At 47.4% G+C, this 16,443-nt stretch overlaps 1 protein-coding gene across 1 annotated transcript in view; it reads left to right on the top strand.

Moving 5' to 3' along the window:
- Nucleotides 1-8,601: 8,601 nt before the first annotated feature.
- Gpt2 (glutamic--pyruvic transaminase 2) overlaps nucleotides 8,602-16,443 on the top strand; it is a 34,839-nt gene continuing 26,997 nt past the window's right edge. The window contains exons 1-2 of the mRNA XM_036187696.1: nucleotides 8,602-8,747; nucleotides 8,964-9,228. Of these exons, the coding sequence (XP_036043589.1) occupies nucleotides 8,986-9,228 (243 nt within the window). The 5' untranslated portion in view covers nucleotides 8,602-8,747; nucleotides 8,964-8,985. The remainder of the gene's footprint in view (nucleotides 8,748-8,963; nucleotides 9,229-16,443) is intronic.

Raw genomic sequence — 16,443 nt, forward strand, 5'->3', positions numbered from 1 at the left:
AGTCAGACATACAGAATGAAAGAAAGGTAAAAAGCCACAAGACAAAACATAGATTAATATAAATGGATTAATTTAAGTTATAAGAGCTAGTGAGACAAACCTAGGCTACGGCCGAGTTTCATAGTTAATAAGGAGTCTCTGTGTCCTTATTTGGGAGCTGGCTGGTGGGACAGAGAAAGATTTGTTACAAACACCCAAGGTTGACTCCTTGCCTACACACCCATATGCTCCTGCCCCCCACAGAACACACAAAAGAAATAAAAGGCAAAAGAAGTGACTTTAAAAAGGAAGATTTTGTATATATACCTTTATATAACAAAAATATGCCTAACAGAACATTCTGATATCTAAGAAAGGGATGGAAGAGCTGTGAGGGAAATAAGATGCCAAGCCAAGGTGCAGAGAATTCAGCATTTGAGTTTGGAAACGAAGACCGGGAACACAATCATCCTTTGTGTCTCAGGTCTAATTAGCATGTTTGAGGCCTGGGATTTAAAAAGTTCTATTCAGAAGGAGAATTTACACTCCATTATAGCAAATGTTCAGTTGGAGTCCACAACTTCCATCCAGCTGTGAGTTAGTTGAGTTTAGGAAACAGCTGTGCAGGCAAGGAGCGTGACAAATAACAGATGGTTTATTAATCAGTGTGTTGTATCATATAGCACAGACTGAGAACCAAACTGTGACTCAGAGTCCTAAGGTCTAGAGCAGTATTAGTGAATCAAACTTCATGTTGGATGTCCCATAAAAGTAGTTATTCATCAGCTATCCCTGAAACCCTAAAACAACCTCAAAACAAAATAAGCTCCATTCTGCAAATGGCAGGAACTTGGAAGCTGATTGGGGTGGGGCGGGGGCAGTGAAAGAGACAATGAAAAGAGCCGTTTCCAGCCGTCTATCCCAGACACTCGAGGAACCTGCTTGGACCCCCAGTGCTCTGCCTCCCTGGCTAGAGTCTTTGTTTTAAGCAGCACACACTGGTCTTTATCCAGGCAGTCATGTATTTACTAAGTACTTGGCTGTGTAATGATTACCCTATCACACACTGTTACCAAATATGAGGGTCACGGTAATGGTAAGGACTTATCAACGTTCTAAGCATATTAAATCAATTTTGTGTCTCACGGATCTTAAGAGGGAGAAAGCTGATAGCTCCCATTTACACAGAGAAGTTTGATAATTTATCAAGGTCATCCATGCTTAATTGGGAAAGCCAGTAATAGAAGCAAATGGTCTTCACTACAACCCACACTCTCAACCATGTGATATATGCTGCTTCTTAAGAAAGGATGCCATCGTCCCTGCCATGGTCCCTCTGATAAGTATGCCTTGTTTTCTACCTACCTCTTCCTTCAAGAGTTTCTGAAGGAGCTGCACTCCCCATTGCTAATCGCAGCAGGGTAGCCTGGGACTAGATGGGAGCCCCCCAGCATGCCAGCTGTCCCCTGACCCTCGAATTGTCTCAGGCTGGAATTCTGACCCAATGAGATCCAGCAAGTTATGAAAGAGCTGCTTCTTAGGCTTCCAAGACGAACCCCTGTTTTCTTTTCTTGGGGTTTTGGCCTATGAGGAGCAGCCACTTCAGCCCTTTGCTACTGTGCAGTAGGATTATCCAGGGGGACAAATAGCAGGGAAGACAGACTAGAGAAGGACATAGGTTCTGTACCAGACCTACAGTGCTCAGTTTTCAAGAATACAGGGCCCCAGATGTTGCCCAAGCCTTTCCTTCTTTTGTCTTTATTTATTTTTATTTATTATTGCCATTATTAATTTATTCATTTTTATTTATTTATGTATTTATTTATCTGGTTCTTTGAGATGGGTAACATTGTGTAGCCATGGCTGGTCTGCAACTTACTTTGTAGGCCAAGCTGGTCTTGATCCCAAAGAGAGCCACCTACCCCTGTGTCCCCATTGCTGGGAACCAAGAATGTGTGGCCACTGCCATCCCTATCCTGCTAAATGTAGCCACTTTTTTTTTTTTAATCCATGAGCTGGAGAGATGACTCATCAGTTAAGAACATGAACTGCTCTTTCAGATGACCCAGGTTTTATTCCCAGCACCCACGTGGCAGTTCATGACCATCTGTAACTCCAGCTTCAGAGGATCCAATGCCATAGTATGATTTTAGAAGTACCAGGCACATAATGTGGTATACATACATACATGCAGGTAAATCACCTGTACTCATAAAATGAAATTTTAAAAATATATCTATTCATTTAACAGTTTTAAATCATTGACTTTCTCAATTTTTACCCAGAGCCAAGTCTATCTGTGAATAAACCCACAGCATCAAGTTCCTAATAGGGAAATGCAGGTGCTCTAAAAGTGTCCAATACCTCCACACAATTTGGGTCTGTTAACTAATATACAGTGGACATTTTGTTTTTGTTTCTGAGCTTGCTTTGTTTTTGCAGTATCAGCAATTGAACCCAGGGTCTTATTTATATCGGGCAAGTGCTCTACCACTGAGCTGACATGCCCAGCTCTGTTTCCTTTTATTTTGAGACAGGATCTTCCCCAGTATGCTCAGACTGGCCTGAATCTTGTTAGCCTCTCCAGCAGCTAGGATTATAGGGGTGTACCACCACACCTGGCCAATATGTAACTTTTAGTTTTGTATTGTGTGCCAGGGACAGGGCTCTAAAATTTTAACTACTCTTGGGTGTTGTTACAAAGGACAGCAAAAGCATAGATAATCCTTTAAAACTGTTCATTTTCATCATCATCATTGTCTGCTGTTAATGTTAGAATTCCCCAAAATGCTGTCTCAGCAGGGCGATGGTCAGGGACCAGAGTCTATTGAACAAAGGGCGAAGTCAGTTCAGGCATCAAAAAATAGTTGTCAATGATAAGATGACGCAGTAGCAGGTAAGAGCACACGCTGTTCTTGCAGAGGATCCAAGTCTGGCTCCCAGCACTCAAATTGGCTACTTCACAATCGCCTGTAACTCCAGTTCCAGGGAATCTGTGGTGCTTTGAATTGGAGGTCCTAGATATTCTCAGGCATTTGAACACTTGGTCCCCAGGTGATGGTTCTGGGGATCTTAGGAGGTGTGGCCTTCTTGGGGGAAGGTCTGTCACTGGAGGGTGGCTTTTGAGTCTGTTTGCTCTGCTAGGTGTGAGCTCTCCGTTTGCAGCTCTAGCCTCCTTGCTTGCTGCCATGCCTGCTGCTTCCTCAGGATAGCCATGGTCTCCATCCCTCTGGAAACTTAAGCCCAAATAAATCCTTCTTCTATAAGTTGCCTTGGTCATGGTGTTTTATCACAGCAAAAGAGAGGTGACCACTACAAGATCCAAAGCCTTAGTCTGAATGAACTCTGAGGGTGCTTGCACACATGTGCACATATCTGTACACACACACACACACACACACACACACACACCACTTTAAAATAAGTCTTTTTAAAGATGTAAAACATAGTGATTTGAAATATGTACATCATGAAATGATTACCAGTCAAATGATTTACACAACCCCTATCGCACAGTTATTTTATGTGGTGATAGCATTTGGCTTTTAGATTCTGCCTTCTGAGATAGGGTCTTGCTATGTGGCCACAACTGATCTCAAACTTGCAGCAATCTTCCTGCTGCAGCACCCCAAGTGCTGGGATTATAAGTACATGCCTGCTGTCATGCTCAGCCACTTCTTAAACTGAGTGTACATTAAAAGCAGGGAACAAGTCATGGGTGACTTCATTACTTTTTTTTTTTTTTTGGTTTTTCCAAGACAGGTTTTTCCACATCATCAATCAGCCTTTGCAAACTCAGCTTCTTTCCAGGGATTCTTGTTCACACACATGATAGCTGCTCTAATTATATCCCAAGAACAGCATATAAGAGTCCCTCTCCTCACATCTTATCCAGTGTGCGCGTGCGTGCGTGCGTGCGTGCGTGCGTGCGTGTGTGTGTGTGTGTGTGTGTGTGTGATAATAGCCTTCTAATTGGGTGAGATGACATCTCACTATGGTTTTGATTTGCCTTTCTCAGATGATGATTAGTGATATTGAACACCTTTTCATATATCTGTTGGTCATTTTTCTTCTCTTGAATGTCTATTTAGCTCACTGTCCCCTTTCTCTCCTGTGTATATGGCATGTGCATGTGTGTGGGAACATCTGCATGCACACATGTTTGGAGACCTGAAGTTGAAGATAGGAGTCTTCTTTGATCACTCTTGACCTTCCTCATTGAGAAAGGGACTCTCAGCTGATCCCAAAGCTTGGTGGTATGGTTAGTCCACAAGGTAGCTGCCTTCTCAAATCAGGTTATTATTATTATCATCATCATTATTATTATTATTATTATTATTATTATTATTATTATTTTGTTTTTTGTTTTTTCAAGACAGGGTTTCTCTGTGTAGCTTTGCGCCTTTCCTGGAACTCACTCTGTAGCCCAAGCTGGCCTGGAACTCAGAGATCTGCCTGGCTCTGCCTCCCAAGTGATAGGAAATCACATGTCCACACGGTTGGGCTTTCCCGGTGGACTGCCTAGTTATTTCCGGTTCAAAATAGCCATTTCCAGGTCAGAACATCTCGCATGGCTTTACATGGTTACGTAAAGCACGCGGCCAGGTAATCTACGCGCATGCGTGGAGTAGCCACATGCAGTCCTGTACACATGCGTGGTCCACTCTTTAAAAAGCCGGCACCATTTTGCACAGGTCTCTTCTCTCCCTCTCTCTCTCTCTCTCTCTCTCTCTCTCTCTCTCTCCTCTCTCCTCTCTTCTCTCCTCTCCTCACTCATGTGTGTGCTTCACACAGGCCTGTCACATTCACATTTCTATCCTCTTTAATACAAACTCTTCTGTGGTCTTGTCGTGTTCGTGACGTGTTCCTCGCAGGGTAAGAGCGCCATAAATAACTAACACCGAGTGCTGGGATTACAGGTATGCGCCACCACCGCCCGGATTATTATAATTAATACTATTATTATTATTATTATTTTGTCCCTCAGTTTCTTGGATATCTGGATATTAAGCCCCTATCAGACTTGAATTCTGTATATTGTTTTGATGGGGGGCTAGGGAGAGATTTATTTATTTTGTGTATGTGTGCTCATGTATGTGGAGGGGCACGTGTGCCTCAGTCATGTGCGGAGGTCAGAGGGAAATTTTAGGAAGTCAGTTCTCTTCTTCAGTTTACATGGCTAGTCTGTTTCCTGCTTCAAGAAGACCCTTGTCCCCTCGAAGACCACACTGTCAATACTGCTGTCCTTTATTATTCTCCAAAGCTCACAGGCCACTTAATCTAGCTAATTCTTACTCAGGCTTCTTTGCTCTCCCAGAATGCCATCCCGTTCTTGCCAGTAGTTATTACAGTTTGGGTGTGGGATGAATTCAATGGCATCTGCTTTTGTTACGAAACGGCTCCATGCAGGGACAGTCTGTCTGAGTTACTGATTTCTTAGTACTCAGCACAGTGCCTAGCACAGGATGGGGCTCCAAAAAGACCTTGTTGCACTAAGGAATGAAGTACCAGGTCTTCCAAACTCCTAACCAACTGTGTGGGTAGACTGCATTTGCTGCGTGTTTGGAACACTCGTCTTGCTTTGGGGAAGGACATTCATGATCGTTTCAGTCAGGTTTTATTTTCAATATTTAGGCTCTTGTTCATACTGGTCCCCAGCTGGGAGAGCAAAATAAAAGCAAAGTTCACAGACTTGCCACCCCCTATTACAAGTACCATGAAGAAACTTTTCAAAGCTTAGTGCATTGCAATCAACAGTTCAGATTTCCAAATTCAGAGAGTTACACAAGACTGGTCCTAGAGTCCCAGCAAATTGGAGGGGCAGGGGTGCATAGGCAAGGGGGGCAGACAGGACTATAATGCCTGGTTTGAAGCATAGTTCCTACTCCATGCTCCTGGCTGGCTGAACAAGTTGCTTAACCTGAGACTGCCGAGTAGAAATAATATTGCTTGCCCTCTTGTGCTTTGTACACAGTTGAGGGTGGTTCACAGGAGAGGCGTTTTGTTTGTTGTTTCTGTCGGGGCTCTCCCTCCCCACCTCAGAACTGAACTCTGGACCTCAAGAATGCTAGACAGGCCGTCTGCCACTGAGTCACACCGCCAAGCCTGGGGGTGCTTTCTTATGCAATCCCAGGGACACGAACTGCCCGTGTTTGCAACGACGATGTGGGAGTGGGAGTATGCAGCGTGCTGCGCCTTCTGGGAAGCCTCCTCCCCGAGCCCTCATTCCTACTGATGAGGGTAGAGTCAGCTAGGACAGTACAGTGACTCAAAGGACAGTGAATAGATCAGAGTTAAGGGTGTTTTGGAGGTGGAGGGGTGTGTTTGTGCGGCGCTTCAACTAGTCAGCATGATTAATAATGGGACATAAAAAGCAGTGACGTACTCAGAGGTCTGACGCCCCTGGGAGAACCTTCAACCTGGAGACTGAATGTGTGGGCACTGAGACAAAAGTCAGGAAGGAGACCTGTTGACAGAGGTGCTGGTCAGTTAAAAGCCCAAACATGGACTAAAGAGATGTTCTGTGGTTAGGAGCACGGATTGCTATTCCAGAGGACTCAGGTTTGGTTCCCAGCACGGACAGGGCCACTTACAACTGTCTGTAACTCCAATTTCAGGGGATCTGACCCCCTCTTCTGGCCTCCATGGGCACTGCACCCACATGGTGCACACACATGAAGACAAAACACTTGTACACATAAAAGAAGAAGAAGAGGAAGAAGAAGAAGAAGAAGAAGAAGAAGAAGAAGAAGAAGAAGAAGAAGAAGCAGAAAAAGAAGAAAAAGAAAAAAAAGAAAAGAAAAACAAAAGCCCAAACAGCGCCTCTTCCTTCTTGCTTTCTGGGATGCAGGCCTCAGGGAAGCCTGGCTCACCTCTGTGCTCCTCTGCCTTAATGAACTTTCTCTTTTCTTGTAAGAGAGGAAAGACAATGATGACAGAGCAGAATGGGGAGAGGCAGCAGCACTTCCTACGCCACCCAAACGACTTCTTTGCTAGGGCTTGAGGAGTCAGGCCAGTGTGCTAAGGAGGGAACACTCAGCGCCATGTTTGGCTTCTGCTCACATCCCTGTCTCGTGAGTACCCAATGTGTTTGATCAAAGCATTCGGTATCCCTTGAGGAGGGACCAGCAAGAGTGGGGTGCGACTTCAGGATCCAAGTTCTGCCAAGCTCCTTTGAAAGTTTCTCCTCAGGTGCACATGGTAGGTACTGTTCGCATTTGTGGATGGTGACTGTGCTTAAAGTCAGGTGACTCAGAAGTGGTTGTAGGGGCTAGAGAGATGGCTCAGAGGTTAAGAGTACTGACTGTTTTTTCCTAAGGGACCCTGGTTCAATTCCCAGCACCCACATGACAGCTTACATCTGTCTGTAACTCCAGTTCCAGAGCATCTGGCACCCTCATACAGACATACTTGTAGGAAAAACACCAACACACACAATAACTAAACAAATTTAATTAAATTACATTTTTTTAAAAAAGAAGTGGTTGTATAAAGTTATTCTCAGTGCCCCCACTTCCCGCCACTGTTTCCCCTACACTGATGTGTTCATTCAGTGTCTCCTCTCCCAACTTTCACAAGCCTTATGTGTCTGTTTGTTGGGGCTGTGCAAGCCCTGGGCTCTTCTGTCTGAAAACTCCCAGAATCACACAATTTCCAAGGCAACAAGGGAAAAGACAGGCCATTTAACCCGATTTATCTTGCCAATGGGGAGTCTGAGGAAGAGAGATGGGACGCACCTCCTCCACCATGTCCTCTTTGTAGATGTTTGTGGCTAGCTTGGGTGACCCTACATTTGCACCAACTGCACACCCAACCCAGTCTTGTCCCAAGCTTGCTCCACACATTCAAAGCCCACGTGTGAAGGACCCTACTGGCTGGATACTTTTGCCCAAAGTAATTGCCACCATGTCCTGTGCATTCATTGTTCAACAAATATTTACTAAGTGCCTATGTGCTAGAGATGTGAAAACAGGCAAGAAAGACGTTGTCCCTGCCCTTCTGAGCACGAGCACGTGAGAAGTATCTAAACGAGGTAATTTTAGATGGGGCGGGGTGGGAGGATAGAAAGAAAATAAAATAGAAATAATACAGGTGAGGCTTCAGACAGTGGTATTGAAAAACCTTATCACTCGGTGTGTGGTCCTTTCTGATAGCCCTCCTCCCCCCAGCTCTTTGCTGACAAGAACACTGAAACTGAGAAGCCTGGGTGGCATATGAAGTCGTAGTGGCCCTACTCCCTAACCAACTGCCCCTGAGCGGCCAGTAGAGCCATCTGGCCTGGATGATGAAACCCAAGGCGAAGGCTGCATCACCTCGCCGTCCACGTCTCCATAGGTGTCGCGAGGTGAGGTTGGAGGGAGGCGGAGTCTGCGGCTAGGGAGAAGCAGCCAAGCAGCAAATAACTAAATTCCAAAAGCCTCTTCTGGAAAGGACAGCTGCCGCTGTACAGCCGGGATTCTCTGTCCCCACAAGAGCCCGCCCAGACGACCACTCCCCGCCCCCTGCACAGCCCGGTCGGGCCTGCGCCAGGCCTTAGAGGACTTGTAGTTTATCTGGCTCCTCACAGCATCGTTGGTACGACCAAGACAACTACAAGACCCAGAAGCCAGCGCGCAGGCCCGAGGCGGAGCCGGCGGCGGTGGGTGTGCGAATGCAGGGGGCCAGGAGGTGCGGGTGCCTGGCGCCGGGATGCGGTGGCCGGCCACTCAGCTTGGGAGCAGCCCAGGCGCTCACTGACCGGAGCGGTGCGGGCCGTCCGGCGGCGACAGGCACGTTGCATTCGCACCTTAGGTTCAGCCCCGGCCACCCAGCGCGGTGCAGCGTCTTAGTGCTGCAGTGGCGCGGTGCGGTGTCCCGGTAACCAGGGGGTGGGAATCCAGCCCTGGAGCTAGGCTGGCTTGCTGGCCCAGAGCCTTGGGCTCTTGGGGGACTAGTGTCCACCCGGGGCTGTGCGCGATGTCTTGCTCTTGTTCTTTCTGGACCAGGGTTATCCTCGGCAGGTTCGCGATGCAGCGGGCAGCGGTGCTGGTGCGGCGGGGCTCCTGCCCCCGCGCCTCGGGCCCCTGGGGCCGTAGTCACAGCAGCGCTGCAGCCGAAGCCTCCGCGGCGCTCAAGGTGCGACCGGAGCGCAGCCCTCGGGACCGAATTCTTACCCTGGAGTCCATGAACCCGCAGGTGAAGGCGGTGGAGTACGCGGTGCGCGGACCCATCGTGCTCAAGGCCGGCGAGATCGAGATGGAGCTGCAGCGGGTGAGCGCGGGGCCTGCGGGGCGCGAGGCCAGGGGGCGCTCGTGGCGGGAAGAGCCTTAGGAAACCCCTCTGGGGTCCTCCAGCGGGGCCTCCATCCCCGACTTCCAGCTTCTTCATTGTGCCATTGTGGGCTGGAACGAGAGAACGCCCCCTCTCGCGCCCGTCACCCACCAGTGCCCCGCATCTGGCACAAAGTGAGGCCTTCCGACGGTTCACTTGTTGAATTGTACCCAATTATTGAGCGGCCTATGCTGCCAGGCACTGCATGTTCCCTAAGTGTCCTCGTGGAACCAAGATCCCTTGAAAGGAGGAAACAAGTGAATATGGAAGTGAGAGTTTCAGATAGTGAATAAGTGTGCTTTGAAGAAAGTAAGAAGAGCGAGCCTGGGGGTGGTGAGAGGAAAACCCTGTTAGGTAGGAGCGGAGGGAGGAGGGGAGGTTGTGCGGCTAGTTTGTTCCCGAACCTTTTTTCAGACTGAGGCTTGTTGGGTCTTTGCCAGCCACAGTTGCTTGACAAGAACCGGACTTAGCAGAAGAGACCGGCAGAATGCCTTCTTTTGTACCCCGAGAACTGTGACTGCTGTAGTCAGAGAGCTGGGTCCTTGTGGCCGGAATAAGGCGACCCTGGGACTTCATCTTGGTGGTGTCGGGGATGTTGGCTTGAGTTCATAGCTGTTGTAAAAATTTTGGGGTGATCTCTCCCTGCCCCAACCAGGGTGGCTTGGCTGTATGTAAGACATGCCCTTGGATGGAACCAAGTTCTTTGTTCTGGGGACAAGGTCTGGCTGGCTGTTGTAGCCCAGTTGGCCTTGGACTTCACATCCTCCTGCCTCCACCTCTCATGTGTTGGAGCTTACAGGCACATACCACAGCGCCCTGCTAGGAAACTGAGGGTTTTGTTGTTGTTGTTTGTTTGGGTTTGTTGTTGCTGTTTTAGTTTTTTGAGACAGGGTTTCTCAGTGTTGCTTTGGAGCCAGTCTGTAACTCGCTTTGTAGACCAGATCCGCCTACATCTGCCTCCTAAATGCTGGGATTAAAGGCATGGACAGCCGCCACCACCCCCACCACCCCCCAACCCCTACCCCCCGCTGGAAACTGAGTTTTAACCTGGGTGGAATTTGGAAGGCAGAGTCAAGAGGGAACATCAAAAGGAAAACTCCCGAGATGAATAAGAATAGCCGGGCGGGGGTGGTGCATGCCTTTAATCCCAGCACTTAGGAGGCAGAGGCAGAGAGGCAGAGGCAGGCGGATCTCTTTGAGTTCAAGGCCAGCCTGATCTACAGAGCAAGATCCAGGATAGGCACCAAAACTACACAGAGAAACTCTGTCTCAAAAAAACAAACAAAAAAAAGATTAATAAAAAAATGTTAGCCGGGGGATGGTGGCACATGCCTTTAGTCCCATTGTTTGGGGAGGCAGAGGCAAGTGCATCTCTTTGAGTTCAAGGGCAGCCTGGTCTACAGAGTGAGTTCCAGGATAGGCAGGGCTTCACAGTGAAACCCGTCGACAGATGGGAGGGTTTCTTGATTTTGTTCCCAGAGTCACCAGATCCCAGTGTCTCCAGGACAGTGTGGTCACTCAGTATCCTTGATAAGTGAAAGGAACTCTCAGGGTCTCCTCTTTCCATGGAGTTTGATGAGGCCTACCAATACCTCCTCAGACACTCAGTTCTACTCAGACAAATTCGAATCCAGTGCTGACCCTTTTGTGGGGCTGGTTTTCTGGTTTTTTTTTTTTAGATTTATTTTTATTATTTTTAAAATGTGTGTGTGTGTGTGTGTGTGTGTGTGTGTGTGTGTGTGTGTGTGTGTCCAACCAGAAGTTGGACTTCGCTGGGGGATGAGGGGTATATCACATGCCTTTAATCCCAGCACTCAGGAGGCAGAGGCAAGTGGATCTCTGTGAGTTCGAGGCCAGCCTGGTCAACAGAGTGAGATCCAGGACAACCACAGCTACACAGAGAAACCCTGTCTCAAAAAAAAAAAAAGACAAAACAAGAGTTGGATCTTCTTGGAAGCTGAAGTTACTGGTGCTAGTGAGCTACCTCACGTGGGAACTGAACTGGAGTCCTCTGCTAGAGCAGAGTGTGCTGTTAACCCTGCACCATCCCTCTACCTCACAGGCTGTTTAACGTTGGCCCAGAGAAGGCTGGCTCCATTCTGTGCCTGCCTGACACGCTGGTAGGCATAGAGCATGAATTTTTCTTTTCCAGACTTTGGTATCTGGGAGGCCACAGCTGTCCCTCCTTGAGGCAACAGTCTCTCTGCTAAAACAAAGCTAGGATTAAAGTGTTCCCTGTTTTATCATGTCACAGTTGATTTCTCTGGTTCCAGAGCTGGGAGAGATTCCAGGAATTATCTCTACCTTTTGCAAAATAGCTTCCATGTTGGCTTCATAGTGTAGAAGATGATGAGGACCAAGGGAACACTGACCTTACTTTCAGGCTGCCATATTGTTAGTCCAGTCCTGTCTCCCCAGTTCATTAAGGTTTGGTGGGATGTTCAGCAGGCAGAGAATATGTGTGAATGTTCCAAGAGCAGGCAGTGCTGTGACCAGTGTCGGGAAGTCGGGAAGTTCTAGGTTTGCAGGGAGGGGTCAGTGCACTCCGTGGAAGCCTGTGGCAGAGGGAGGCAGGGTGAATGAGATGGAGAAGACAGACAGAAGTCATTTGGATGACTCAGGACTTTACCATGCAACTCCATGCATCTTGGCTGGACATGGGGGCGTAGGAAGGGTTTCTAGCAGTGGTGTACAGCTTATACCACATGTAGTCATTGGGCCAGAAGCATCCTGAAGTTTGAGCCAAGTTTGAGCCCCCAAGTTAGCTGAGAAGTTCTCTCTGTCCACTACATTCTCTGATGTCTAGTTTTCTTTTTTTTCTTTTTCTTTTTTTTTTTTTTTTTGAGTTGAGGACCGAACCCAGGGCCTTGCTCTTGCTAGGCAAGTGCTCTACCACTGAGCTAAATCCCTAACCTGTCTATTTTTCTTTTAAGACAGGTTCTCACCATGTAGACTTAACAGAACTGGAACTTTCCATGTAGATCAGGCTGGCCGGGAACTCAGGTCCATCCACCTGCCTCTGCTTTCCAAGTACTGAGATTAAAGGTGTGCACCACACCCTCTCTGGTCATATGGCTCGACTGTCGGCCATCTTTGTGAGTTGTTTCATTTCTTTTGGGAAGGGGCGCTGGTTGGTGCTGGGGACTTGAATTTAGGGCTTTACTGATGCCAGGCAAGCACTCTACCATTGCCCTAGACCTGTATTCTGAGCCCCGTTTATTTATTTTTTGTTTGTGTTGGCTTTGCACAGGTTTATTTTTTCTGCCTCTGTTTTGAATTATAGCAATCTAAATTGAATAAATATTCTAAGGGGTTTTATCTGGTCAAGGGGTTTGCATGGAGTATGAAGACTGGCAAATTCCATGTATTCTCTGGGCATCAGTTTCCCTGTCTAAAGGAGGCAAACAGCTTAGCTGGCCCACTTGTTCCATTCTCTAAGCCTTGTCCTCCGGGAGCTGAGATGACCTCTGTGATGGGTCCCAGCACCTTATGCAGCTTATGGAATTGTTTCAGTGAGTGCTTGCCCATAGTACCGGCTGGACACGTGGCCTGGTGTTTGTTTTCAGGGCAGCTGGCAGGGCTTAGTCCCCATGCTTTTGCTTCTCTGATAAGGTAGCCTGAAGGAAGAGGAAAAGAGGCTAAGGGGTAAGAGCCAGGCCAGGGGCCATCTCTCCCTAGAGCAGCTCCACCATGGGAGAGCCTGCTGTGGGGTTTCAGATCCCATTGTTCATTGGGAGCAGCACTTTTTAATAAGCTGCGCTTAAACAGGGGTTTGAGAGGACCTGACAGTTTGCTCAACCTACTTCTTTTTATGTTGCTTATTTAAGGACAGGGATCAGAACTTGGCACCGTAAAGCGAAGGAATGGCTTTACTTTGCCAATTGTAAAGCAAACACCAGCGAGGGGTGGGGTGGGGGTGGGGCTGTAGATCTAGCTACTTGGGAATCTGAGACAGGGGGATTACTTGAGTCCAGGAATTCAGGGCCAGCCTGAGCAATATAGGAAAGCTCTGCTTCAGAAATTAAAAATATAAAAGTGTTTGCCATATAAGCATGAGGGCCTAAGTTTGATTCCCCAGAACTCAAATGAAAAAGCCAGGCATGGTGGTGTGCACTTGTATCCCCAGTGCTGGGGAGGTAGAGACAGGAGGATCCCTGGGGTTCCCTGGCCATCTCAAGACCCCGTCTCCAAACACAAGGTGGATGGCTCCTGAAGAACCACCCCAAAGTTGACCTATGACCTTCAGCTGCACACATATACACACCTGCACCTAGAGGAACACATACAAAGTAAATAAAACAAATAACCGAAAGCTCACAAAGAGCCAAACGGTTTAGAATTAGGAAGACTGGTTACTTGTGTTACCATCAGTGTGTGTTACATGTAAACATGGGGTCCTGGCACGTGCTGTCGTTAGCTGGATAAAATTCATAGCCCTGGGTGTGCTAAGCACAAATGGTTGAATCTCACTGGTCATTTTCAGAGTTTAGATTTTACTTTAAAATGTGGAAAATTGCCAGGTGTGATGGCGCACATCTCTAATCCCAGGACTGGGGAGGCTGAGGCAGGTGGCTATCTTCTGAGGATTTGAGGTCAACCTGGTCTACATAGTGAGTTCTGGGTCAGCCAAGCAGCCAAGGCTACAAAGTAAGACCCTGTCTCAAAAGAAAAGGGAAATTGAATAATAAAGAAGAAAATGATAAGATTTCCTCGACAGGATGAATCCTGCACCCTGTAATGGTGGTAGACCCGCACCCCAGACTTCGAGGGGTGTGGCCCTCAGGCAGTTCATCCAGAGTGTGTTGGCCTCCATTCACTCTTCACAAGCTGGTTTGCATTTTAAACAGAAGCTAATTAAAACTGTTCAACAGTCTTTATTCTCAGGCCAGTGTGGCAAAGCCTGCAGTCCCAACTACTCTGTTGACTGAGGCAGGAGCCCCGGACCGATCGTGGGCAGCACAGCAAGACCCCTCTTTGCTCTCAAACTTTTTCTTCTTGGTTTTTCGAGACAGGGTTTCTCTGTGTAGCTTCAGCTCTGGCTGTCCTGGAACTCGTTCTGTAGACCAGGCTGGCCTGGAACTCACAAATTATCTGATATATGCACCATCGCCCTGCTTTTTCTCAAACTGGTACAAATTGCTTGAGTGCAGAAGTACACAAGATTGCTTCCTACCTCTGAATCTCTCCATGTGGGGCTTCCTGGGCTGCAGCTTTGCTGGAATAAGGATCCTGAATGGAAATCATTCAGTTTTTAATTTATTTACTTCAAAATTTTTATCCTTTTTATTTATGTGTATGTGTGTTTTGTCTGTATGTATGTATATATACCGAGTGGGTGCCTGGTGCCTGTGAGGCCAGAAAAGGGTGTCAGATCCCCTGGAACTGGAGTTAGAGATAGTTGTGAGCTGCTATATGGGTGCTGGGAACCAAACCCAGGTCTTCAGAAGTAGCAGCAAGTGCTCTTGTCTGCTGGGCCATCTTTCCAATCTTGCTCCACATAAATCTTGATTTCCCTGGTTGTCTGTGGGGACCAGGGCTTGCATTGTGCTGAATCTTAGCGTCTTCTGTGATCTATCTGTTTTCAGGACCCGTGGGACCTGATAGGGTTTTGTCTTCAGAGCGTCTTCAGGACTTCTTGCCTGCTCTAGTCTGATTAATTGTTCATTTGAATCTGGGAGGGAGGGACTTTCATACAAGCTTTCTGGGGTCTGGAAAGGCCTTGTTCCCACCCTGTACCCAACCCCTTTCCTGTACCCACTTTTGGAAAAGATTTATTTGTGTGTGTGTTCAAGTGTATGTTAGTAGAGGTGCCCACAGAGGCTGGAAGGCATGGAGCAGGAGTTAGACAGCTGTGAACAGCTGGCCATGAGTGCTGGGAACTGGGCTCGGGTCCTCTTACCCGCTGAGCCATCTCTGTAGCTCTGTACCACTTCTTATTCTTCCTGTATCTGGTCCCCACCCGCCTTCTCTCACTATCCTGTTTGCTCTATGGGAATATTTGTTGAACAAAGGGGAGACTGGTCTTCTTGAGCATATGTCTCAGGAAGTGACTTGAACAAGGAAATTAACTTGCTCTTGTGTCTGCCTCCTCTCCAACTCCGCTGGGGTGTGCATAACTGGCAGACACAAAGTGTGCCCATTTAAGATGTTCATCCTGGGGGCTGGAGAGACGGCTCAGTGGTTAAGAGCACATGCTCTTACAGAGGATCCAGATTTGATTCACAGAATCTATATTGGGAAGCTCACAACCACCTGTAACTTGAACTCCAAGGGATCTGATAACCTCTCCTACCCGCTGAGAATACCTGCACATGCCTCCCAAACCCTGGGATTAAAGGCATATGCTGTCATACCTGACTAGCTCTTTTTAATAGTGTTTTGTGTGTGTGTGTGTGTGTGTGTGTGTGTGTGTGTGTGTGTATGTGTGTGTATGTGTGTGTGTGTATATATGTGTATGTGTGTGTATATGTGTATGTGTGTGTATATGTGTGTGTATGTGTGTATATGTGTATGTGTGTGTATATGTGTGTGTATGTGTGTATGTATATATGTGTGTGTGTATGTGTGTGTATGTGTGTGTATGTGTATGTGTGTATGTGTGTATATATGTGTGTGTATGTGTATGTGTGTATGTGTGTGTATATGTGTATGTGTGTGTGTATGTGTGTGTATGTGTATGTGTGTATATATGTGTATGTGTATGTGTGTGTATATGTGTATGTGTATATGTGTATGTGTGTGTGTGTGTATGTGTGTATATATGTGTATGTGTATGTGTGTGTATATGTGTATGTGTGTGTGTGTGTGTGTGTGTGTGTGTGTGTGTGTGTGTACACATGTAGGGTGCACGTAGAACCCATAGGACAACATTGGAGTCATTCTTTGGATGCTATACACCTTAGATTTTAAGATGGGGCTCCCATTTGCCTGGAACTCATTGAGTCCTCTGGGCTGGTGAACCCTGGGAGCTCACTTGTCTTCTGTCCCCAGTGCTGAGATTGCAAACATACACCGTTGCATTTTTCAGTGAGATTCTGGGGATTGAGCTCGGGTCATTGTACCTGCCTGAGCCATCTCCTCAGCCTTGTTCCTGTTTGACTTGTCTACTAGTCCGGTGACCTTTAGAGGTGCTGGGCTGTGGACTGGAAAGTCAAT

This window comes from Onychomys torridus, chromosome 5 (assembly GCF_903995425.1).
Source record: "Onychomys torridus chromosome 5, mOncTor1.1, whole genome shotgun sequence".
In the NCBI taxonomy this organism is placed as follows: domain Eukaryota; kingdom Metazoa; phylum Chordata; class Mammalia; order Rodentia; family Cricetidae; genus Onychomys; species Onychomys torridus.